We start from the raw sequence: 27,053 nt of genomic DNA, 5'->3' as shown, positions 1-27,053 counted from the left end.
AACGCTGCTTCATCCTGTTTCTTAGATTAAACAAACCCCGATGATGATCAGATTTGCCCGAAGCATCTTAAAGTGCTAACTGGTTTGGTGTTTGAGGAAGGTGGTGAGTTTTCCTTAGACTGTTTGTTAAAGTAAATCCAATGTGTTGGCTGGGTGTGGTGACAGTTGACAAAGCAATCAATCCCTTTTTTCACAGCCTATTAGTTAATCCCTGTATCCCAGTCAACTCAGTGCACTCTTAAAACCAAGCAGCAACAATGGACGTATGCAGGTGTGTGTGTGTGCGCGGCCAAACTTTAATAAAGCCTCACCTGCTGGTTTGTGTAATTCTGATTTCCAGCTGTGATTACAGTTGCAGTTGACAAATTAAAAGAAGGACTCAATCGAACGTTTTTTTTTTGTCTTCCCTGGGATTGGTTATTTGTATGTCATTTGAATGCAAGATTACATTTTTATCAGTAAATAAGTGAGTTTTTTTTTTTTACTCTCTCTTTACAAAGATTAATTTAGAGGTATTCTTCGTATTTAATAATCTAGCTGTTGTGTTTGTATTGCGTGTCATATTGTTTGTAATATTTTGCTACTCTCACTGTCACCAAAAAAGAGAAAAATCTCTTAGTATGCAGTGCAAAACTGGAAAGTGGACGCAAAGTTTGAGACAGTGACAACCTCCAAAGTAAACAAGAACACCTTAAAATGTGGAGTTCAACCAGAATTATATGGTTGACATTTTTTTTTTAAAGTGCTTCCAGAATGGATTGTGTTTGATTTTGGAGGTTTCACTGTGTTTTTCTTCCACTGTATTTGTACTGAAAGTGTTCAGTGAAGCAATTTGAAAAATCTATACACGTTCTTAACTCATTCATTGCCATTGACGGCTATAGACGTCAACAATTATTTTGAACTATTTCTATTAGTTTAACATTTTTTTTACACTTTTGTTAACAAGAGTATGAAAACCTAGAAAAAATACTGTACATTTAGAGCAAATATAAAAAGTGTGATTAATTGTGAGTTAACTAGTGAAGTCATGCGATTAATTACAATTAAAAAATGTAATCGCAATTTTAAAAAATGATCGTAATTAATCGCATGACTTCACTAGTTAACTCACAATTAATCACACATTTTATATCTGTTCCAAATGAACAATAAAAAAAAATCTTGGTTTTCATACGCTTGTTAACAAAAGTAGAAAAAAAGTTAAACAAATACAAATAGTATTTGTCTATAGCCGTCAATAGCAGTGAATGAGTTAATTTAATGGAGGAATATGTGTGACTTTTTTCCAGGTCGAACACTTAGAACCAAACCAGGATGAACTGGAAGGGGCGTGTTGACAGAGTTTATCACATCATTTTACTAGACTAACAGTCTACATGTATTTTACCCTGGAGGGAAGAGGACAGAACAACCACAGTTTCAGCTCATTCTTTATTTTCATAAAGACCATTTACAATTCTCACGTTACATCCATACACATTTTAAATATGATAGCAAAGAATTCATATGTAGGTACTGTATAATTCTGGGACCTATTAGACAACACATTTCCCAGACAATACAATACTTGAAAGCAGGAACGTTTTTTTTTATATTAACTCAATACAGTAGAAATTACAATGCATTTCATTATTATCGATTAACATTGGAAAGCAAACGGAAATGCGCACACGCAGCTGATACTACCCAGTCGCACAATGCACAGCAACAGCTGGTGCGATGTCATACAGTTGTAGCCTACATCACTCCTCTACTGGCAACACAGGAACTTGTTATCACTCATGTTTCAGGGCAGATTTTATCACACAAGTCTGTGGTGCAGTATTTAGATTTGAAATTGTGGAGATTGTTAGTTTGGCCTCTGAGGGCCCTGAGTGTTGTGGTCTTTGTGGGGCAAAATAAATTTGCTTTAAAAAGACTATGTTCAGTCCCACTCTAAAGAGAGTAAACCTTTCCACTAACATCAACAAAACACCTCAATGGTTGAGGAAACGATCCCGCAACCTTCAGGATGGAACTATTCTAGACTTATTGTTATCTAACATTTTGCTGATACGTCCCTAAGGAGACCAAAAATGGAGCGATACGAGGTTTCCACCTGAGACCTGCAATATATTGACACAGAGTAGGAGTGGCATGGGTCAGTGGTTAGGTTGGCTTTTTTATTTTATTTTTTTATTTTTTTTATTTTACTCTCTTCCGAGTATAAAGTTTACTCTGTTTAGACTGGGATATAGTAAAATTTACTGCACAAAATTTGCTTTGCATCAGTAGTAAATTATAAATTGAGATAATAGGGTCAACATCACTTTAAAGTGCCTTTGGCGTAATTATCACAATTAAGAAAATGTAGAGTAATAATGAAGCTCTGAGGTCTTATAAAGTGGCCAAATATTGCACACATCATTTTAATTGAATATATGATTTATTGATTTTGGTATGTCCCACAGCTCTACTCAGTACAGTGTGAATATTTTTTGGATTTATTGTCACCATAACAAGTTATTTGATAAAAATTTTAAGGATATTCTATTTTCATGATCATATTGAACATTTTGCATGCATCCCTGAAATTATTATTGTCATTACGGGGTAACTGGACCTTAATAATAAAAAAAAATAAAAAAGTTATGAATGATGTTTTCAGTGACATTAATAAAAGCATTTTGTCTTCATTCAATGTAGGATGAACCAGCATATTATGCTTTGTAATTTTCATCATATTATGTGTGTAGTTAGTTGGATGTTGTGAGGTGTAATGTCCACTCTGTCATAGATAGCAATTCACATAAAACATTCCAGAAATTTTAAATACTATATTTGTTGAAGAGTACAATTAGCTTCCTAAGTGAATCATCTTGCTAAATGAAGGTCCAACATCTGCCAATTAAAAGTTATGTGTTTGCAAAAAAATGTCCACCCTGTCATTTTCCACCCTGTCAGTAAGCTAACATATTGTGATGTTTGTATGTCATCGCCGTGTTAAAATAATTGCCTATGTCATTTTTTTCTTCATTTTTTATGCCTAAATCATCTCCTCATGATGCAAATGGTTCATTTTTTTGTGTTTCATGAAAAATCTGAAAAAATGACTTAGGCCATTATTTTAAGAAGGCATCGGTGTATATTATCAGCTTCCAATTAATTCAAGAAAAAAATGTGAGAGCTTGATCAATATGCATTTCTAACATATACATAATACAATGAATATGAAGTTGGGAAAATCCTAACTTTTGGGTGTTCAAACGGAGTAAGTAAGACACAAAGGCAACCTAAGATGATATTGACTCAATAAATATACTTCTAAATCTGCCTCAGGTTTCATTAGCTAAAGGGGCCAGCCCTAAGCAGGTGTATCACAATAACATCTGCTCTTATTATTTATTTGAAATTATTTAAAAAAACATAACAAACAATAACTCATTGGGCTCCGTCACATAGTAATGTGTACGTACCTAAATGAACTAGAAGGCACTGTATATTTGATATTGGGATCAGGGGGCTTAGCCCCGCCCCTGGTAATATGCTAATATATGAATGTCCACTGTTGACATGTTACTTGATGCTGTGCTGACTCTCGTGGTGCCTGCGAAGGTCCACTTTGCGCTGGAAGCCTTTGGAGCAAACGTCACATCCAAAGGGTTTGAAGCCTGTGTGTTTCCTACTGTGGGTGATCAGGTTGGAGCTCTGGCTGAACGCTTTACCACACACTTGGCACTTATGGGGTTTCTCACCTAAGGAATGGAAAACACAACTGGTTAAAAAAAAAAAAAAAGAAAAGAAAAGAAAATCGACACCATAAAATCTTGGATTATTTCCTAATTATTTGTTTAAAAGAGCAGCTGCCCGCTTTATTCAAATCACTCTGCGTCTCGAAAATCAGGTTTTGTCACTACAGTTAAGGTGGGAGCAACGAACCATACTATTAAGATAATGTTTACATTTCTAGCTATACTTTTGTTGAACCACAGCTATTGCGCTGACAGCTTCATGATAAGAGCTCAATTTTGCTTATCGGTCTTTTTCTGATTCATCAATCATGCACACAAGTACCCCAGTCACATGATTTATTTATAAAAATTACACATATATGGAACGACGGCAATGTCATATACCTGTGTGAATATATGTATGTTTCTTCATGTCAGACTTTTGATGAAACCTCTTCCCGCAGAACTGACACGGGTACGGCCTCGTGTCAGAGTGGATGAGGAGGTGCGTGGACAGAGTGGAGGAGCGCTTGAAAGACTTCCCACACATCTTGCACTCAAAACTTTTTTCCTGGATAAAACGCGATGTAGAAAAGAAATTAGAAGAATAGAAAATTGCAATTTTATGAAAAAATGCTATATTGCAAGATATATATATATTGTGGTATATAAGGCTTTCTTTAACATTATCGGTCTTTTTTATTGGGGGGGGGTACAAATCAAAACTACAAGTGGAATTGGTACTTGGTCTTGGTATCGGTCTCTACTCATGTGTTGAGTGCTAATACTGAAAAAAAAAGTGGTATCGGACATTCCTAATCGAATCGAGAAATCGATGTCACTTACAAAAGAAGTGATATGATACATCATAACATATATTCTGTATTCTATCGTATTTTATTAACATCATAGACAGTATTTCAGGGATTGTACCTGGGAGTGGACATTCATGTGTTGCTCGAGACTGACTGCGTGGCCAAAGGTTTTTCTGCAGATGCTGCACCCAAAAGGTCTCGTTCCACTGTGGGACCTCCTGACGTGAACCTCCAGGCCGTGAGGCGTTGAAAACACCTGAAGCACAGTTGATATGTCAACAGTTGTTAACGATTTTTTTGTGCTTTATTAGAGCTGAATACAACTTATCAGCTAGCTAGAAAAGAGTGTGACCTTCTGTTTGGCAAATTGTGAGCCCTTGCCTGAATAAACATGTACCTACTACTATCATTGCTACTACTCTTACTACTACTGCTATTACTAAAAATAATGATGATTAAAAATATATATATATATAAAAAAAAAAAATAAAAAAAAAAAATAATAATGCTTATTACACCCATTTTTTAAAAACTATTTTGGGGGGTCAAAAAGTGGAGGCTAGATCTCAAGTTTTTGGTTTGTATTAAAAAAAAAAAACATCAGGCATATCATAATCAAAAAATTGAGTTACAGTACAAGCACATAATGAACATTAAATAGTAGTAGGAACACTTGATGATATTAAAATAATGAGCTAAAATGACTGGTGTAACCTGTTTTCACTTCCAAATGTTGAATTAAGATTTATAATAATGTTATTATAATGTCATGATAATTAACTAGAAACACTTTTTTAATCAAAGGGCGAAATCTTCTATGTTGATAGTTTTCTCACTTAAAGCGATATTGACTCATTGAGCCATTTTCAACAGTAAGAAGATCATATTTGGTCTATAAGTGATGTGATAACATAATTAGTTCTAAATAACACATTCATTATTCACAATATAAATAATGAATTAAATAATAAATTCATATGAGTTCATATTATGAACAATTATTACCTTTAAAAACAAATGTTGTCACCTGCTGTCGGCTGAAGATGACGTCACCCACGCTGAGGAAACGGGTAACGATCAATCATGGCTCAGTTTGCTGACCAAATCCAGAGAACAGGTGAGCCGTGATTGGTCGTTACCTATTTCCTCAGCGCAGATGATGTCTTCTCCAGTCGACAGCGAGTGGAAAAATGTGTTTTTAAAGGTATTAATTGTACATGAAAAATAATGAAGTTAGCAAATTAATTCTGAACAAAAGATTATTTTTTTACTGCTGAAAATGTCTCAATTAGTCAAGCATCCCTTTAACATACCTTATCACAGGTGATACAGTGGTAGGTGTTGGAGCTTGGGGAGTAATGTGTCGTACAGTCCAAAGGCTGCTGGTGCTGTGGGCTGCGGCTGATGTGTGTGTTGTACAAACTGGCGGCATGTTGCAGCACCGTGGGGCTAAAACCCAACTGATAAGGAGAGGAAACCTGCTCCCAGGAATATGTTGGTTTATAGTAAGAAGGGAATTCTGCCATACGAGCATCTGTGGAGCAAATTAAAAAAACATCCTTACAAGGAAGGCTCCAGAAATTGTGTCAAAAGATGTATTTAATAGAAGTTTTCTCCTTTCAAGTAATGCACTTTCTCAGCCTTCTCTACCACCTCTTAATTGGTCAAGGGGGAAGGGGGGGGGGGGGGGGGTTACATAGAACTGAACATAGCAAATGCCACACAATCTTTGTAGACATGCAGGTTGATCGTCTGGCCCACACCGAAGAGGAAAACATGGAGTTTGTAGTTTGGGTTTGAATTATATATTTTTAATTACTGCAATTAGAGTCATTCCTGCAAAAAAAAATAAAAAATGCTCACCTGTTGGGTAGTATGGCTTTGGTGGAGCCACAGAGGGTCTGGTGGGCTCTGCATGCACAGTTATAGGACTCCGAAGTTCTTGCTTGTCTTTTTCTAATGGCCTGGGTTCTGGTTGGGAATGAGGACCTTCTAATTGAGGCCTGTCTGAAGAGTCTGTGCTCTGAGGTGAGATTCCTTTAAATTAAATCCAAACAGTTTGGTTGATTCAAGCTTATAAGACCATTTTGGTTCTCTTACATTAAAATAAATGAAAAACTTACTCCTCTTTTATCTGAAATTAATTATTAATGTATCCATGGATTAACTGAGCTGTGGTGAATAATAATGAATGGAGCTGACAATAGTCCTAATAATTGCTAAGTTATTGAAATTAATGTTAATATTTTTTTCATTGTTTATATTTCAAACTTACCTGTCTCGTCTTCATACAATCTATGCACATTAAATGAAGTGCTCCGTTTGTTTTTCACCAGGAATGATCGAGGCATGTCGACTCTACAAGCACAAATAACACGTTGCTTTAACTCTAAGTAAATAAGTTAATATTAAATTCAGTTTCTATAAAACAAAGCTCATGTTTTGTCAAACAGAAATTTCAAATGTTTTTTTTTAATCAAGATTTACATTACACTTTACATAAGATTTAAATTGGGAAGAATGTTTTAGTATGCAAATTATTGTAAAAGTATACAATTTATGCTATAAAAATTTAATAAAAATAAAAAATAAACATCTTAACATGTCAAATTGTATGCGATAAAGTCAAGCCAAAAACAACGTGTAGCCTTAACTTTGAAATTATATTAGCAACTCACCTCAACAAGATCCAATTTAAAAAATAAAATATTTTTGGACGTCCAGATCTTTAGTGCGTGTGACAAAAAAAAAATCCTTTCCTTCAAGTCCCAAAAGCAAACCAGCGTAAGGGCATCGCACTTGTTGCTCTTTCTTTTTCTCCCCTCCCTGATTTCCAATCAGATAATTTCGCCGGGGAATCTGACTGTGGTTTCAACCAATGGTAGGGCCAACCTGCAAAAGGCAATTTGCGTACAAGACTCACGGGGCCTCCTGCTTGTACAGTTACACTAAACACACAGCTGCAGGGGGGGGTAATAAAAAAGAAAATTGCTAAAGTTATACAAACTTGACAACATTTCATGCAGATGCCGATGAGTTCTTGCGCGTTTCGGGTGTTGTTGTGTTTTTATTTATTTATTTGCTTGTTTATGTAATTATTTCGACTGCATTTCAACTGTAAAAAAAAAATTAGAGTTCAGATAAAAGTCGTATTGTCATATAAAACTATTATTATTATTATTGTTATTTCGATATTTGATTGACAATTTTACCACTGCTACTGAAAGCCCTGCGCATATGTGATTTAAATGGTGACATACGGTCATGAGACCTAGCACCTCCAAAGATACACACACCAAACCAGTCTGGGAGAATGTGTTGACTTTTTAATTCACTATTTACCGGTGTATGCAATTTAATAATCAGTGGTGACAGATTTTCTCACACGTCAGGGCGCGTTTTTCTAAAATGCAAGGTAATGAATTAAAGTGACACGTGGAATGCCCAAAATATAAATAAAAACGAATACATTGTGATGGTTATGAATGCAATAACAAATTGAATACTTTTTTTTTTTTAGGAGATGTGCTCGGCTACTTTTATATTTCAGCACGAGTGCTCAAACTGGTGTTAATAAACTGGTGTGATAAGTGCGACATCTTGTGGACAAAGTTGATACGTTCTCAATTTACTGTGTGTGCACAATGTGCACATTGAAAAACAAGTTACAACACAGTCGGAAAAAAAAAAACATTAAACAACATAAACTATTTTTTTTAACATAAAACACAGTTCAAATAAGTCAACTTCATAAATATAATCTGTAAAAATATAAAACCAGTCAATGATATGCATGGAAACAAACCTGCAGCACCTTCGCTGTGCCAGATGACAGTCCTTATGTTGGCTGTTCACAGTCAGTGTATAAAATTGTGGTCATGTTTCCCAGAGACCGGAGAGAATAAGGTCCGTATGCTCCCTTCATGGCTAAAGGAGGTGCACCGTTTTATTTCCTGTCATGGCAGTTTGCATGTTGTGTGAAGTTATTAGCAAATGAAAGAGAGGACAATGATTGACGTCTCCACTGACCAGTATGGGGGCGTTGAGATTCTGAAATTGTAATCTCGCAATAAAAGCGTGCATGGTATCACTCAAGGTTGATTATGAACAAACAACTGCGCTTTTCCAACAGCAGTTATTTTGTCTGTTAGAACCTCCCATTCCCCAAGATAATAACTGGAAGGAACAGTTCAAATTTCTTGCTGCACTCAGTTCTCTCTCACACACATTACTACAATTTGAAAGCTGGCTCCGTGCGTGGAATGTCACCACTCTGGCATGATCTGATTTGCAAGATCAAGAGGTTCCGAAGAGATATACGGGCTAACTATTGGAAACCCTCTGGTGAAATTCAACATCACTCTAAACAACCACAGCAACAATGAAACTGAATTATTAAGTATCAATCAATATCGCACATTATTTTAGTTGTAAAGGACCACCTTGTATTAAATCTCATTACCCGAGTGTTGGTGAGTGTAGGCCTACTGTATGCAGTACCTATTGTAAAGATAAGCCATCTTCAAATCATATAAAAACAAACTAAATTAAGTAAAGTATTTTCTGTATCTGAATTGAGCAGATTAAGCAAGGTTGGCAAATGTAAACCTAATCACATGAGCAGTGAGTGAAAAATGGATCGGTGGTCAAAAGGTGAGGGTGTATAAACTAATGTATAATATTAACAGCTCATTCCACAGAAAGTATGTACAGTACAGTATAAGTGATGTGATTGTTTGAAACTGGACTGAACTACATAGAGCATAAAGCTAAAAAGTCGCTAGCAGTTACTATTTTTCTAAATTTGTATATACATATTCTCGAATGTTTACTTTATTTAACCCTGTTCGGGCCACTTATTGATCACCAAACGACGTGATTGGTGAAGTGTATGCGCGTGCGCTGTCAACATGTGGGTCACGCGAAACCGCATCACACAAATTTAAGACATCCGCCAAATGAGGCGATGGGACAAACAATATCGCGCTGACAAGAGAGTGATTATTCCTATTGAGCACGCATCAAAATCAACCTCAATTAGTATTTGCTTTCGTCACGTGTTTGAGTTGTACTTTATCTGAGTGAATGAGCTAAAGAGTTTTAGTCTGGGAGATTTCAGGGCGCTAACTAGTGGGATTAGTTTGCATGCAGCCTTTCAGCGGAAGCCTATTTTGGTGGGATGGGCTGTGAGGTGTTCAAGATGGCGGCGCCCTGTGGAGTGAGGCTACTCTAACAGGTAAACAGCTGCGATTATTTTGATTCAGACCTATTTAATATAAATAATCTCTGCGCGCTCATGCTGCGTTATGAACGGGTGATTATACGGCTCGTTCTCCATTGATTTACTGTGTTTGATAGGCACGATTAAATTCCGACCGAGTCTGGGTCGCTGCTGCCAGCTAACGTTAGCTTTTGGCGGTGGGACTGACTTGTTTTTTTTAAAGACCCGCGGTAATGGATTTTCAACAGAGATTGACCCTTCAAACATTTCCTTGCACGTACCCTGCTTTTAGTGCGGTGTTGGAGACTGCGCCCGCTTTGCGGAGCAACTGTGGCTACATATTTGTATAATCGGATGATGTAAACCCAACCCTGGCCATTGTTCTCTGCGAGTTGTTTACGACAAGCAGCAGCAGGCAATGGCCAGTACACGCACTCACACAAGCAACACCGCGTTACAAATCATCACACAAATGATGATTTTCTCAAATTATTTTAAATACTTCATGCATATGACACACATCATAATTTTTAGTCATCTTATGTGAGTGAATAATTTCAACGTTTTTAGACAAACCTTCCCGTGATAGTATTTTTTTTCGATCTTCTTATTAAAATGCACTAACTTAGAAGGTTGGGATTTGCTGAAATCAGTCACAAACATCCTAACAGTCCAAGTTACATTTTAACACAGGGCTTCTTATTTGATAGCAGCTTTGCTAGTCTTGCATTCAATGAACTTGTGAGTGTTTTTGCGCATTCTGTGCTTGAATTTATTTGCAAGGTATCAACATAGCCTCCCGAAGCCACTGTTTAGATGTGAACTGCCTCCCACCCTCATTGATGTTTGCTTGAGGATGCTCTAACGTTTCATAACAGGGTTGAGGTCAGGGGACGATGGAGGCCACACCATGAGTTTCTTCACTTATGCCCATAGCCGCCAGTGATGTAGAGGTACACTTTACACTGCTATCATATATTGTTGTGCACCAACATCAACACATTTCTCCCAAATCATGTTAAATCGCTAATTTATAATGCTGTCATTGATTAGCATGGTCTGGACACGTCTTCACAGCCGGCAGTACCCATCAAAGTCTGCGCTCGTGCCAAACCCCCTCACAAAAGGAAATAGTTAACAAAACTTAATAGTTAACTACCGAGTGTGTGTTGTAGGACGACTGGTTTTGTTTGGACATCTATCTCACAGTGTAGAAGTTGTGGGTTCAAATCCAGGCTTAGGAAGTCCTGTGTGGAGTTTGCATGGGTTTCCTCCTTTTTCCCTGAAATATGTATGGTAGGTTAGTTGTGAACTCTGAATTGTCCATAGGTGTGCATGTGAATAATTGTTTGTCTTTTTGTACCCTGTGATTGTCTGGTAACCACCTCAGGGTGTGTGTACTCTGCCTCTCGCTCAAAGATTGCTCCAGCACAACTGCGATAGGAAGGAGGATAGCAGTTGGGAGAATGAATGAATGAATGAATGTCGTGTGGTTACTTTATCTCCCAAACTCTAAAAAGCTGACTAGGCAGTGTAATAGGCGAGAATTAATTTGCTCACAAAATTATCTCTGTGGCTGATCTTTTAAAGAAGCATTACAGCCATCTAATCTTACTATCTGTACTCTTTCTTGTCTAAAATCCATACAGCCTTTCAATCTTGAGGCGATATAATTGACCTAAAGTCTTCTTGGGGTATCCCCCAGACTGGCCATTCTTCTTCATTTCTTATTTGTCTCTTATCTTCTCTATGTATGAATTTTACACAGTGCCCCCTAGTGTTCGAAAGGAGATAACACGTAACTGAAATGCGTTGTTAAAGGCTACATGTAAGCACACAAAAAAAACATTTTTGAGTGTAAATTGTGTTCAAGAAAGCTTTGTTTTTGAACAACACATTTTCATCACAATTTCAAGGTATAAATGCGTGATCATGTTTCTGTACTTGGCAGAGGGAAATACAGTTAGTACTCAAATGTAAGTAGTTGTATGCTATCTAAAAAAGTGGTATTTGTGCATCCCATACTGTATATACAGCCTTGCGTTGATGTGCAGTCTTTTATGCCACATTAATACGAGAACCGTCTAGTGGAAAAAGCATTGCCCTTATGATATGTTTGTGCGAGAGCAAAGAAGTTGCTGCTAAATGCTTACACCCAGCCAAATGTAATCTGGAAGCGCTGGTGCTGCATAAAGGGCCTTTGTGTATTCCCGGGCATTCCCAGGCTGTCTGAGATCACAGCGAGGGCGTCTCTTGTTGGTTCTACTGACCTGCTTTTGCTGCTTGCACGCTTACACAGCCCAAAATGACCATGACTGCAGAATCGTCCCTCAATTTCCCCGACCGCAATTCATGACTGAGTTCCAAATTTGTGACTGTGATACAGCTTCAATGTGACTTCTGTGAAATAACCGTTTGTCAGCTTCAATTTGTGGAAATGACAACATGCTTACTCTCACTTATGATTCTTCTCTGTGGGGAGTTTTTTTTTTTTGCCTGACATATGACTTCAGTGGATAAAAGGTTTAATATGTTGTAATTTAGAGATGTGATATGTCCTTATTTATAATTAATAACGGTACTGAAACTGCAGACAGAATCCTGCATACATTATATAGCACTATAAGTAAATTGTAGTTTTGATAAACATTTTTGGCTGGATACACCCAAGTCCTTTTTTGACTAATTTGTGACATTTTTGGCATTATTTGTGATTCAGAGGTGCCTGGAGACTGAATTGGTGGGTGGCCCCAAGAGAGTCCTCCAGGCAGGAAGGAAGGTCAAGACACGGTGCGAGAAGGACACTGCCTCCACCAAGAGCACTGCCACCATGGCGAGGGAGCAGCCAAGCATGGGGGACCTCCTCCCGCTTTTGGAGACCTCGGACCTCCATCAGCTAGAAGAGATCAGAGGCCTTATTAATGAGCAACTCAGCACTGGTATCATCACTTTTTGAATCGTACTGTATCTGCTTGGATATGCGTGTCAAAACGTGCCAACATTGTGTCATATATTTGTAGAACGAGGGTCTGTGCTGCTCAACGGGCTGGTGGACTACTTTTTAGAAACAAACTCTTCAGAGGCCATGCATATCCTCTGCTCAGTCAGAGAGCCACATGACAAGGTTACAAGACTTGAATATTCATTCACGCCACTTCATTTGAATTAAGAGGAAGCTGTTTCAAATGCAAATACAAAAGATAGAGGGATGAAAAAAACACACCATTTGATAGCTGATCAGCATTTTTCATTTGCTTGTGGATTCATGTGTGGAATTCCTTAAACAATTCTCACATGCAACATAATTACAAAAATAAAGGATTCTGTTAATTATATAATAATTGTGTATCTGACTTGTGAAAAAAAAAAATCTTTCGGTAAGTGTCTTATCAGCTAATACCCTCCGTCTGTCCCTACTTGGCCTCACAGCACCTGCTGGACAAGATGAATGAGTGTATGACCAAACAGGCCTGTCGGCTGCCCACGCTCACCATTCTTGGCCACGTCATCCGCAAGCAGCCGTCCTGGATCCACAAGATTGCCCGATACCCTCTTCTGGTGTCGCTGCTCAAATGCCTAAAGGTAAGACGTGTGAGAGGATGGAATCATTACATATTTGTCACAGTGCTTGGAAGTCGTGCTTGGCAATATGGTTGAAAAAATTATCATGATGTAAGAATTTGATATTAGTAGGTGTAGATAATTAGTGATTTTTTTGTGTTTTTTTTTTTTATGAATTATCTTCTCAACGTTAAGCCACACTTTCATTGCACGTGCGCACATTTTCTTCACTGGTTCAGCAGCTTCTTCGTTGGGTTAGCAGACATTAATAAGTGTACTAGTATTTGATGGTGTTTTTGTACAAAGCACTGAGCAAAAACAATCTGAAATAGAATGCTATTTAGTAGAGTTGAAATTGAAAATGTTGAACTGTTTACTAAAGTAAAGCAAATATTCAATCACTAATATAATTTAAAAAAATAATAATAAAAAAATTGTTTCTTTGGCCATTGTTTCATAATATTATAAAAACGGCTTTGTCGCATCTGTATTTCTTTGCCTGGCAGACTGATACGGATGTCGTGGTGCTGATAACTGGGGTGCTGGTGCTGATCACGCTGCTTCCCATGATTCCTCAAGCGGGAAAACAACACCTGTGGGAGTACTTTGACATTTTTGGTCGCTTGGCATCCTGGAACCTCAAGAATCCGGGTGAGATATGATTTCCATTTGCTGCAAAACCTGTTCCGTTCTGGCCAACATTATTTGTACCCATCTGCTTATTTCTTGCCTTGTCACTCATGATTTTCAGTTTTTTTTTAATCCATTCAGGTCATGTTTCAGAGGTTTACTTGATCCACCTTCACGCCAGCGTCTATTCACTCTTCCACCGTCTATATGGCATGTACCCTTGCAACTTTGTGTCCTACCTGCGTTCTCACTACAGTATGAAGGAAAACATGGAAACATTTGAAGAGGTGGTCAAGGTGAGTTACTAAAATACACTGCTGTTTTTTCTTATTTGATGGATTGAAATTCCATAAAACCTCTTTACTCAGCCAATGCTTGAACATGTCCGGATCCACCCTGAACTGGTGACAGGAACCAAGGATCATGAGCTTGACCCCACCAGGCAAGTCTCACTCCATCTTCCAGTGTCTTCCAGGCATGTTCACTGTTTGTTAGGGAACCCTGATTTAATTTTATAAATTTTTTTTTGCTTTAGGTGGAAAAAGTATGAAATCCATGATATCGTCATTGAATGTGCCAAAGTGTCTCTCGACCCCAAGGAGGCCTCCTGCGAGGAGGGATATGCCACCATGCCTGAAAACTTTTACCCTCAAATCCATCTGCGACCACAAGACTGCACTTCCAGCCCCTACACAGACCTCTACAGCAGCTATGGTTAGATATAAAATAAATAAAAAAAGCGAGAGAAAAGTCATATTATGTAGTGCTTAAAAAAATGTGTTGAAGCACCACCCAATATAAAGTTTATATCACAGCTGCCCAAAGTTTGCAAAATGGTAGTTACATCATATACATATACCAGCATGGTGTAGCTTTTGGACTGAAATGATTTTAATGCTAAAATACAATTATCCTTCCAATTGTCAGATTGACTACTTTACTAAAAGATAGTAAAATACAATGTCAAATGATTACCGGTATTTATTTGTTTGCCTGAATTGAGTCATTCTGAGTTCCTATAGAAGCAATTACCATCTAAAATATATGGTATAAAGAAAACCTGAATTTGTTTTGATATTCCTCATTCCTGTTGAAAATGGTCAAATGTTGAGAGCTCGTTAAAAACACTTGTATTTTTCTCAAGCCACACAATGCTTTGCACATTATACATTCACTATATTAAGCATTAAAACAAACCTTTAATTCAACAATTCTTATCATGGCCATCAGTTGCTTGCTTAAATCAAATAAAGGCGTCAGTAGCAAATACAAATTTTAATTATTTGATCAAATTAACTTAATCACTTATATTCATATTAATTTAATCTTTGGAATTATACACTCGGGTACCATTACATTTATGTACATTTTGTCTGAGTATTGTATTACAATATGGCATTTTTCAGCGCACCTTTACATTTTGTTTAGTAAACATCAAGTCAGAAAATATGATTGAGAACCATCACATATATATTTTTGAAACCCTTTGTCCTCTCGACAACAGGAAGCTCATCATCAACTCCGTTCTCCACTCCACGGCAGCCGCTGCCCCCACCCCTGTCTTTGCCCCCCTTCTCAGGGACACAGTCAACCAACCGTAGCCCGCAGACCACCAAACGACAGGTAAGATGTACTTTAAAAGCTTTTACTATATCTGTATATTTTTTGGGGCACAATTATGGAGGCTCATCATGCTCTATGGTGTCTCCTCTTCCAAAACAATCATATAATCTGGAACGTGTGGTTAGTACGTTTATGTCCATTTGTAATATTCAAGTATCCTAAAATTTTTCTCAGATAAATAGCTAAATTTGCTAACAACAAAATATTAAAGTTCCACACGATTGAAGAGCAACATTGAACTTATTGGTAAGTGTCAATGGCAGCATTATTATTACTAAGCATTATTAATATATCTTGCTTTTTTCTTCTTCTTTTTTTCTGGAGCGCTCAGTATTGTTCATTCGGTAATTTTACCGATTTGACATGTCATCATCATTGCTCTCTTTTTATTTATTTTTTAATTTTTTTTAAAATAAAAATATAATAAAAAATATATATATATCTTGCTAAAGGCAGGCTGATTTACTGCACGGAATGTTCCAGACAAACACCTTACAATAAAAACATTACAAAAAATATTTATATACAAAAAATATATATATATATTTGTAACTCTCCAACATGCTAAAACACACTTTACAGAACTCCACCTGTGAACCAAACTCCTCCAATGGCGGGAAGGACCCACTGTGGAGCCCCTCCTCTTTGTGTGGAATGGTTACGCCCCCTTCATCCAGGGGTATGTCGCCTAACTTTGAGCTCTCCCACAGTGCCTCACACCTTCCCGGCCGCTTCCACTGCACTTCAGGTGAGTTAGATTACAAATGTAACATGTAAACAAACATCTCTAACAAGTCTTATTCATTAATTACTCTGGAAGTGACGCAGACATACTCTCATTAAAGTTTTTAAATCCAAATACATTTGTTTGTTCTTTTAATGTGAGCAGGGGGGAAAGGAACATCTGCCTCCAGTACTCCAGCCACTTCATCACCACCACCCACCCTATCAGATGACTTTCCTATTATCTCATTACCATCCAACACAGTCCAATCCAGTCCACCTAGAAAAGTAAGCTAAACTACACATGTATACAGACTGTTCACAATTTTTTTTGGTGTTATTTAATGAATGGACTTTTTTTTTCCCATTTGCAAAATTTCAAGTTCATTTATTTTGAAATGAAAAGCCTGGCGTTTTTTTTAAACATATTTTTTATATCTATTTTTTGCATATCTTTGATACCTTTGCACACAGAACAAAATAAACAGGAGAAAAAGTGGTGATAGGCGTAAGCCCTTTTAGAGGACCTTGTGATATTGTTGCGATATAAATAGACTTGAGAGTATTTAAAAACAAAACTGTGGGACTTTTCAGGAACGCAGACACGTAGACAGTGGTAAACCTGCACTGGTGAGACAGGAACCTGTGAAAGACTTTGAGAAAAGCGGCACCACAAACAGAGGTTTGTTATGATGCATCACACTCACATCTACACAAGTACATTGCTCAAGAAGACAGCTGAGTGTGGTCAGAGATATTAATATTTTTACTTAGTACAGTAATTTCTGGACTACAAGACGCACCTGACTATAAGCCGCGCTAGCTACATTTGGGGAATACTTGAGTTTGTTACACATATAAGCCGCACCGACTGTAAGCCGCATGCGTTTTAATGTTACCACACCGGGTTCCCGCTACTTTTTTCCATAATGAGGGCACAAATTGTCTCTTCTACTGTATTTGGGCTCACTTGGTTTGCTTTGCTTTGCCTGGCGCTCTTGCGCTTCCTTTATAGCGCGCCCCCTTGTGATCTGATGGATAAGCCGCACCTTTGTATTAGCCGCAGAGTCGAATGCAAGTGAAAAAAGTAGCGGGTTGTAGTCCAGAAATTACTGTTGTTGTTGTTGTTTTTTAATGGTTTTAAAAAGGGTTTTGAGATAAATGACTAAGCAATGGCACCACATTGATGTAGCTGCCTGATAGCATGTTTTTCTCATGGTCAAGAGGATCTGGGTTTGATTCTTGGCCCAGGTTCTTTTGAGTTTTCATGTTCTCCCCTTGCTTGCGTAGCTTTTTTCCTGGGACAGCTCACCCACACCCTAATTGAAGACGCGTGGTATAGAAAATAAATGGATGGATGACTAAGCAATTGTAAAGAGCTCCGAGAGTCATTTGTCACCCACAGATAATTTCCAAGGTGACACTTGAGTTTCGAGTCAGGGACTTCGTCAGCCAAGACTGATTTATTGAATCTTGTCATGTGTAATAGCTCATAGTCAAGTGTCATACAAATATGTTTTAATTTACCCAGGTTTTGACCACCTTTCACAACATAACTTTGTTTTTGTTGAACACTTGTCATTCAATAGCAATTGTGACTTATGCATTTTACTAGATGCTGCAGATGCTGCGAATGTGTCCATGACTTTGACCGAGCTCTCAGTTTTTATGAAGAAACAAGAATTGGAGCTTCAGCTGAGAACGGAAAAAGAAAAGGAGGAGGGTAGGAACAGAACTTTTTGTGCTTTTCATAACTCAATCTAATTTTGGGAGTCACTTGGGAATACTTTTTGGACAAATATTTTGAAGATGATAAACCCTGAAGGATGCTTGGAATCTACTTTGTAGTTTTCCTCAAATTTGTCTTTTTCTCTTTCTTTAAAAAAAAAAAAATCAATATTGTAGCGGCTATCACAGAGGAGCTGCTCAAGATCACAGAGGATACGCAGGAACTGTCAGGCCTGAGGGGTTTCGACTCTCCTTTCTACCGCACCACCGAGACCCTGACTGGCTGTCAGACACAAGACAAGATCGTCACCAACAGCCAACTGGGGGGGTCCATCCTGGACACACGCCATGCAGTGTCTACGCCAGACAAAGTGGAGAATACCGCAAACACCAGTGATGTTGGGAGTGAACAAGGAGGGGGGGCGGGAGACAGCCGGAATTCAGCCGTCGGCCTCGATCAGTCCTGGCCCTTCCTGTCAGGTTTCACCCCGATTGATCACCACCTGCACCGGAGCCCCTCCGCCCCAGAAGAGGAGGCGGGAAAGTTTGGGATGTTCTCGCCAAGTCCGTGCAGCAAGACGCCAGCACCGGTGCCATACGAGGTGTTCTTTGACCTGGCTTTGCCCAGGGCGGCCTCTCTTTACGTAGGCCAGAAGACATCTGAGGCCGTCCACAAAGCGGCGCTGGAGAGACTCTCAAGACGGGAAGAGGGGCTGGAGGACGGGGAAGAGGAGGGGGTTATGACTGCTTCACCACTGGAGGTGCTGGATCGCCTTGTTCAGCAGGGGAGCGACACCCATGATAAAGTCCTTAAGAGGTGAGATGGCGTATTTGTTTACGTGCAGGCAGCTCCTCCTTTGATATCATTCAAATCTTTAAAAAAAAAGAAAAAGTTTCTATTTCCTAACAAGTACCAAAAACTCATTATCATCATGTTATGATTTTGAATCATTATCTGAACCGCCTAACCCAATAAATCATGACTACCATAATTTGAATTCCAGAGGAGACAAACATCTGAGGAAATGTTTTCCTTCCGCTCTCTCCTTCTACAGATTACCTTTGCCAAGTAAGTCAGCTGACTGGACGCACTTTGGAGGTAACTCACTCACTCTTCTACATTGTTGCCCACTGATAAAAGAAGCTATTCCGAATGCTGCATATCGAGCATTATTCAGCATGACTAGAGATGCGTCACGAGTGTTGAGACGTGTGCAGCAAATTAAAATGGGGGAGAATGTTTTCCGTGTTTTTCAGTGTGATTGAGTTGGACTACACGTTTTTTCGAATTTAAAGCCACATTCCACATACACGACAGTCTTTTTATTAACACACTCGCTGAGTCGATAGCTGCTTGGTTAAAACCTTGAATCGATTATTTTAATATCTATTTTTCCCATAAATTCAATTTTACTGTTCACATGAATTTAAATGTATTTTCTTGCATTTATGAAAGACCTGACATATTCCACTCAGACTTTTTAATTTAGACTTACAATGATTAAATTCAAGTTATGAAAATATCTCATCCTTGTTGATGTCGAGTCAATGTTTGTGTAACACTTAAGTGATTATAACACATTAATTTTATTAATAAACTAAATCATTTAACCAGTTACTGCCTCTGCAAACTCTAATGTGGAATTTAATGTTTGTGGAGTTTTTAATCATGTCCTTGATATTTAAGAAGAATAGCTGTTCCATAATTAACTCATTCACTCCCAGCCATTTTCACTGAAGCAACCCCCTTCGCTCCGGGCTGGTTTACTGGATTTTGCCTGATTTTGCAAGGCCCACAGAATATTGTGTTCTATTGCTCTAAAAACATGGAACCTACCAAAAGAAAGATTAGTCTCTTCTTTCATCAGGGGAAAAGTACATTTCTATCTGTTTCCGTTTTGCTGCATTTAGCATTAGAATATAGCTAAGTTTAATTATTATTCACAAACCGGTTGAAAACACTGGGTAAAAGAGCTTGTTGCAACATGACCCTGGCTGACCTCTTATACTCTGCTGCCACCTGCTGGCCGTTTTTTGTAATTACAACCACTGCTTAACCCGTTCTCTGCAGTTCAGAGGCTGCATCAAAGTCTTCTGTATGCTCTAGCATAAACTTCCCCCATTAAAAAAAAAACATATAAATACATCTTTGGGACACTTAAAACATTTAAAATGTAACTTCTTTTTTTTTTAATACGTTTTTGGGAGCAAATTAGTTAATATCGGCTTGAAGTGACGTGAAACGAATTCTTGTGAATCGATTGAGAGAATTAGAATTTTTACCCAGCCCTAATGAATATGGATAAAAGACACTAGCATTAGTCAAAACTTTCCTCATCTTCTACTATTATGAAGTGCAAACTGTGACTAATTGGCATTTCATATTTGTCAGGGCTATGACCATGCTTTTGTTGCACAATTATTATGGTGCTCTCCTCAGGGTCGGCTCCATCTGACGAGCTTCACACGCTGCGGAGCCAGCTGCTCCTGCTGCACAACCAGCTGCTGTACGAACGCTACAAGAGAGAACAGCACGCCGTCCGCAACAGACGCCTCCTGCGACGCATCATCAATGCCACCGCGCTCGAAGAGCAGAACAATGCCATGGTGAGTGTGCGTGTGTCGGAACTTTATGTATTTCCTCCAATAGTGGCCTCTCATAAAGCCGTTATTAGTCTCCGGGCGTTTCATCCATGTGAGCAAATAAGTAAATGCCTCTCCCCTCAATAAATATATAATGGGAGGTTCCCCTAGGTGGTAAATGACCTTCACTGACGCCACATTTAGACTAGGTACAGTTTGTGTCGGTACACTAAATTCGATTTGATTAGTCATCACCTCTCGCTGTGTAGCTGATGGCAAATCAGAACAGCAGAGAACCGCCTTTCTGTTACATCATCAGAGTATTGAATTCATCAAAGGATACCAACCAAATGTCTTGAAGTCTTCTCGGAAGCCACAGTCATTTTCACAGCACTGTTTTTCTTCCGTTCTTAGCATTCCCAAGTTGCACATAAAGCTGGAAGTCTTGTGTAATAGCTTTATTCTTTAGACAAACCAAGTTATGGGAACTGGGTTCGAACACTTTGCACACTTCCCGTTTTTTTCTTCATGTACCTAAATTGCGCAAATCTCTGCAGAAGGACCAACTGAACCACCAGAGTGTGGACATCTCATCCCTGAGGGAGAGTTTGCAGGTGGAGCAGCAGCGCTACAGGCAACTGTGGGACGACCGAGAGACTGTGGTGACCCGTCTGCACAGTCAGATCAGACAACTGCAGCAGGGGCGAGACGACTACTACACCAAGAACCAAGAGCTCCAGGTACATGTTATTTTACGGATTATGTCTGTTGATTTTAGAGCTTTAGATCATTTTCAGTTATTTTTCAATGTCTGCAGAGCAAGTTACAAGAATCTCAGAAAAGGATGGGGGAATTAGAAGCCGATCTTCAGGGCGCAAATAACAAAGTCTGTCACACTGGGCACCTACTCAAACAAATGACCATCAAGGTAAACATTTTTAACATGTGGTCCATGTATGTTTCTATCATAACAGCCTGACTAGCATTTGTCAGCATTTGTTTGCAGTTTCATTGTTTTAACTCTTTGACTGCCAAAAACGTTAAATAACGTTTAGTAAAGTCCTATGGCGGAGTGCCAAAGACGTTAAAAGACGTTTTTTCAAAACAGAGGTGAAACTAACCATTTTCTATATTTGATTACTGAAAAATGGTAAGGTAGAAACAAACTTTTTTTTTCTGATGAAAGATGAGAGTCCAATCTTTCATTTGGTAGTATGTGTGTTTCCATAGTCCAAACACATAATTTTCTGTGGACCTTGAAAGATCAGTCAAAAATGCTTAAATCGGCTGGCACCCACAGCATCCCTTTTCTGAAAACGTCTGGCAGTCAAAGAGTTAATAGGTACTTTTTTAGGATGCAGAGGAGGGAATTAACATATTGTGACAAAATATAAACAAAAGCAATGGGTGGGACATAAACAATGCAGGCAGACATTTTGTTTAATATTTTTCCTGTCATCCAGCTGATTTACAGACAAGATTGTCTCAGGGGGGGCTCAGTTGTCTTGGCGATGCCCCTTATTCTGTGATTTGGGGTCAACCACACGGGGTGGTGCCTTTTTTTTTTTTATCTGAGGTTTTGTATGTTGTTCTCCTCTGACCTTAAGCGAGCAGGAATCCTACAAGAACCGTGTTGATTCAGGAAATGGACGTTTCCTATCACAGGGACCACATAGTCAACTTTGAGCTCACCATTTCAGCTTGAACAAATAGACTGCATGGTTAAATGAAGAGGCGAGGGCCACGCACCGGCGAAATCCAGCACGTTGGTTGTCAATTGAACAAGAGCGGGCTCACCAGTTAATGAAGTAACTCAAAGAATAAAAGCTGCTAAACATTCCATTTGCGATGAAAAACGAGGAGAAAATGGAGGGAAAAAGTCTCCCCAAAATAAACAAACAAAAAAAATCAACAAAATATTGAAAATAATATTTTTTTAAAAATCTCCCCCCCAAACCGACGAGTGCCGGACCTGTGGGCTGCGTGGCTCAGTGGTAGAGTGGTCGTCTCCTAACCCAGAGGTTGTAGGTTCGATCCCAAGCCATTGTGACCACGTCAAAGTATCCTTGAGCAAGATACTGAAACCCTAAGTTGCTCCTGAAGCTGCGTCATCAGTAGGTGAATGAGTAGTCAAATGTAAAGCGCTTTGAGGGCCTTGTAAGGTGGAAAAGCGCTATATAAATGAAGTACCATTGACCAGCTGTGGTATAATTTTTTCTCTCTGCCATCTTTCTCTCATGCATCCTTCAGTTAAGCAACAGTGAGAGCACCCAACAGCAAATAAGCTTCCTGAACAAACAGCTACTTCTCCTTGGAGAGGCACACAAACTGTCCATGCAGGAACTGCAGTTTATAGGCGCAGATAATACCAAGGTATGATGGCAAGATGGCTTCCTAAAGGACTAATTGGAGTAGAAAATAACAAACACGCAGCAGGCATACATCGCTGTTATTTTCCCTTTTTTTTGTTACGATGTGCAGCGACCCACCACCCATGAGGCAAAGATGCTGCAAGTTTCCTACAGGAAGGAGGTGGAGGCTCTGAGACAGAACCTGCTGGCTCAGGGCCAGAAACTTGAGGCAACACATCAGAGAACCGCTGAGCTGGAGATCCTCCTCTCCAAGAAGGAACACCTCATTGCGGAGCAGAAGAAGTTCCTTGAGGATGTGAAATGCCAAGCAAAGTGAGTTGTCATTTTTGCTTCAGTAAAATCTACATCCCTTTAAAATGTTTAACATGATTAAAGTTCACCATCTGTTTTACATGATTTTTTTTTTACCACTTTGTATTGTACGTGTATTTGTCCTTACTTTTTCCTTGCATTCATCTCATCTTCAGGGCAGAGCTGCAGGCCTCCGACAACAGGTACCAGGCTCAGAAAAGAAACACCCAACTGTTGCAGACTGAAGTCCTGCAACTGTACAGCAAAGTGGAGATGGAGGCTCCAGCTAGCAGTACTGGCTTGCCAGCAGGGGTCAAAGCTGATGGACGCATGCCTGCTGATTCCAGGTTTGGCAGTCTAGTTCAGTTCAGCAAAGCAGATCGTAATCTTATTGCACCAAAATACATCGGATTTTCCTCATTAATGCAATATTCAGCATCTTTCTATTCTGATCTTAAAACTAAACTATTTACTTGCTTAGTTTTTAATTTAGCTTAACTCATTCACTCCCAGCCATTTTCACTGAAGCAATCCCCTTCCACTCCCAGCTGTTTTACTGTATTTTGACTGATTTTGCAAGGCCCACGGAACATTGTTCTATTGCTATAAAAGTATGGAACCCACCAACAGAAAGATTAGTCTCATCTTTCATCAGGAACAAAAAAAAGTATATTTCTATCTGGCTCCGTTTTGCAGCAATTAGCATTAGAATATAGCTAAGTTTCATCATTATTCACAAATCTATTTCAACTTGTAAGGAAAACAGCTTTGTTTCAACTTGGCCCTGGTTGATCTCTTTTGCTCTGCTGCCGCCACCTGGCCGTTTTTGTAATAACTACCATTTCTTCAACCGTTCTGTGCAGTTAAGAGGCTACATCAAAGCCTTCTATATGCTCTAGCTAGCATAAAAAAACATTTAAAAAAAAAGTATAAATATGTCTTTGGGACACTTAAAATATTTAAAATAGAACGTATTTGTATATTTTGGGGAGCAAATTAATTAAGAAATGCTGATGACCTTAGAAACTCCCTGCAATTTTCTCTATAATTTTTAAACAAAAATGTCTATTCTTTATGTTTAAAATTAAAACAAAAATGTAAAAATTTTGATGCTAATATTTTCTCTTTTACATAAAGATGTCTATTGTTGATATGCTTAAAATTAAAAGAAAAGGTACATTTTAAAAATGTTGACGCAAATATTTTCTCTTTTACTGCAAATGAATATCGACTGGAAATATCGGCCTCCTTGACTACAGAAATTTCTGGACTATAAACCGTGCTAGCTAAATTTGGGAAATACTCAATTTTGTTACACATATAAGCCGCAGGTGTTTCCGCACCGGTATATAAGGGTTCCCGCTACTTTCTTTTCCATAATGAAGGCGCAAATTGTCTCGCTCTTGTTCTGTCTTTCCTTCTGTATTTGGGCTCACTTGGTTTGTTTTGCTCTGCCTGACGCTCTTGCGCTTCTTTTTTAGTGCGCCTCCTTGTGATCTGATGGATAAGCCGCACCTTTGTATTAGCCGCGGGGTCGAATGCGAGTTAAAAAAGTAGCGTCTTATAGTCCAGAAGTTACTGTACTAATAATAGTTTATTGTCTATTTTTCTCTTGAATAGCATCCTGGTGCCTGATGGACCAAGTAAAACTTGCACCGCTGAGGAGATGGACAGTAGACCACCATATGACTCGCACTGCGGCAACGGCAGCACTTTATTACCAGGGCAACTAAAAAAGGCGAGCAAATCTTCCAAGACCACTGCCAATTCGGTCAACGGCAGCAAGGAGTCAGGCCCATCTCTAATTGCGGACCTCCCTCTGTCCTGCCCCCGCACCAACCTGCTTGCAACTCTGACACCATCTGACGCACCACTTACTGTGGGCTCCTACCCCAGCGCCAAAAGCTTCCTCGGCATGAGGGCACGCGAGCTGTTTCGCAACAAAAGCGAAAGTCAGTGCGGCGGCGAGGAGGAGGAAGAGGACGAGCAGCCGCAGCCGCCACGTCTTGCCGGCCTTGCCCACAGCCTGAAGCCTGAGCTGTGCACGGAGCTGCCTTGCCCGGGTTCCGTTGCCCTCGCGCCCTCGACCACTCCAACCATCCCGACTCCAACCCCTTCCTTGGCTGCTCCTCTCACTGCACCCATCAAGAATTCCTCGGAGCCAAAACAGCAGGCCCCTAGTCAGGAAAGCCCCCGCAGGAAGATAGGGCGGGGCCCGTCGGGGACTGGGCGGCCCCGGCAGCAACAGCTAAAGATAATGGACTACAATGAAACGCATCATGAGCACAGCTAAGACACAACTGAGCCTGGAAGTCCAAAGCTAACGTTTGAAAGGATTTGCAAATCAGTCAAAGATGCACGTCAGCATCTCTTTGAAAGTCAGTATTATTTGCTCCATTCCGCTGAGTGGACAACAGGATTTCCCCCTCCTCTCTCCTTCTTTTGTTTGCCCTCCCAAAATACCAATTCATCATGTTGACAAATATACATCAGCCCTACAGATACTGAACATGAACTCTGTTATGACTACGATGCTTTGAGATAACACAAGCAGAAAGTGAGCTGAAAAATGAACTTCTATTTGACACTTGGGAATTGCTTAACATTCATTACAAAATATTTATACCTTTCCACTTTGCTCCATCCAAACAAAGCGTCTCGGGCCCTACACCGTGTTCATGTAGTTTATAGTGTTAATGATGCAAACAGGTGAGATAAGTTTTTAAATTTTGCCTCCAGATTTTATCTACTGACCAAAGGATCAATTATGGGGAAAAATCATTTGGATGAATTGGAATACCTTGCTCATATTTTAATTTTCCTTTTTGGACGTCTCTTTCCTATTATTTAAGATGGCTGTTAAAACCTGATCAGCTTTCGTGACTACTTCCTATTGCACGTGAGGAAAAACATGACTCAAAATATGAACTTGGCCATATCATTGTTAGGAATTAATAAGTAACATTGCCATTAATAATTATAATTACAATGAATTTTTGTTCAAATTTTGTCTGAAGGAGTGTGTTTGCACTTGTGTGTAGGGGAACATATTGGTTCATTCATTTCTTGAAGGCTGCAAAATGGAAAGTGTATGAGTTGTAGAAACAGATGACTATTTATGCATTTTAGTAGCACATTCTGACCTGTATTTTCTGTTTTATTTATCCTTTCATCAAGGACGCTCACACATGAATCTAATTTGAGCTGACGAAGTGACCAAGCTCTGTAATACTACTGTTGCTCCATCATATTCTTCAAGATTTCCAGGAATCATTTACTGTGACAAAATGCACATTCTTCTCAGCAGAAGTGTTTTTACCCCTTAATGTTGGCAGTGGCACCGAATCGCTTTCTTGACCCCCCCACCCCGTGCACCAACAGTCAATGATGTTTCTTGTCTCTCTGAATCCTGTTGTCCACCAGGATCTCCTGCTGTCATGTCCTCTTGCCGCGCTATCTATAGCATGTTCAACGAGCCACTTTAAATGCCAACCGTAGTCATTACAGCAACCTAAGACGGAAGGTACAATCTGCACAAAAGGAAAAAACCAGGACTCTCGAATGGATGACATGGCAAAAAAGGAAGTTCTTAAAGCAGTGGCTTGTGTTTAACTGTGAACAATAAAGGTCATCTTCAATGTTTTGCACTACAATATTGAGTGTTCTGTACTTGTGCCCATCAAATGCGAAGAGTATACTGTATTCAGGTTTAAAGGCATTCATCTAGCTCATCCCTGCTGACTTGGGTTGAGAGGTGGGGTACAACTGACGTGCAGGGCACATAGACTAAGTC

The 27,053-nt window shown here is 39.2% G+C and overlaps 2 protein-coding genes across 3 annotated transcripts; one reads left to right on the top strand and one right to left on the bottom strand.

The window, feature by feature from the left end:
• Positions 1-1,469: 1,469 nt before the first annotated feature.
• Positions 1,470-7,294, bottom strand: gfi1b (growth factor independent 1B transcription repressor). Its single transcript, XM_077542512.1, has 7 exons — positions 7,207-7,294; positions 6,804-6,886; positions 6,392-6,565; positions 5,842-6,062; positions 4,647-4,784; positions 4,119-4,284; positions 1,470-3,737 (listed from the first exon to the last, which is right to left on the bottom strand). The coding sequence occupies exons 2-7, from the start codon at positions 6,877-6,879 to the stop codon at positions 3,559-3,561; spliced, it is 954 nt and encodes a 317-aa protein (XP_077398638.1). The 5' UTR covers positions 6,880-6,886; positions 7,207-7,294; the 3' UTR covers positions 1,470-3,558.
• A 2,222-nt stretch (positions 7,295-9,516) lies between these two features.
• Positions 9,517-26,913, top strand: tsc1b (TSC complex subunit 1b). Of its 2 annotated transcripts, none has more exons than XM_077542318.1 (23): positions 9,517-9,764; positions 10,628-10,702; positions 12,469-12,688; positions 12,770-12,873; positions 13,179-13,331; positions 13,817-13,961; positions 14,082-14,236; positions 14,309-14,382; positions 14,476-14,654; positions 15,445-15,563; positions 16,146-16,311; positions 16,453-16,574; positions 16,881-16,968; positions 17,902-18,009; positions 18,192-18,831; positions 19,019-19,113; positions 20,455-20,621; positions 21,155-21,337; positions 21,415-21,525; positions 22,848-22,970; positions 23,079-23,281; positions 23,437-23,607; positions 24,881-26,913. In XM_077542318.1, exons 2-23 carry the CDS (start codon positions 10,676-10,678, stop codon positions 25,551-25,553), a joined length of 4,026 nt encoding a protein of 1,341 aa, XP_077398444.1. In that variant the 5' UTR covers positions 9,517-9,764; positions 10,628-10,675; the 3' UTR covers positions 25,554-26,913. The 2 variants fall into 2 exon arrangements, with proteins under 2 accessions (XP_077398444.1, XP_077398445.1); XM_077542319.1 differs by having other exon boundaries at positions 9,518-9,764; positions 19,070-19,113.
• The last annotated feature ends 140 nt before the right edge of the window (positions 26,914-27,053 follow it).

This window comes from Vanacampus margaritifer, chromosome 14 (genome assembly GCF_051991255.1).
Source record: "Vanacampus margaritifer isolate UIUO_Vmar chromosome 14, RoL_Vmar_1.0, whole genome shotgun sequence".
NCBI lineage: Eukaryota > Metazoa > Chordata > Actinopteri > Syngnathiformes > Syngnathidae > Vanacampus > Vanacampus margaritifer.
Note: the sequence above shows the minus strand (reverse complement) of the source record. Positions and strands in the feature narration are given on the sequence as shown.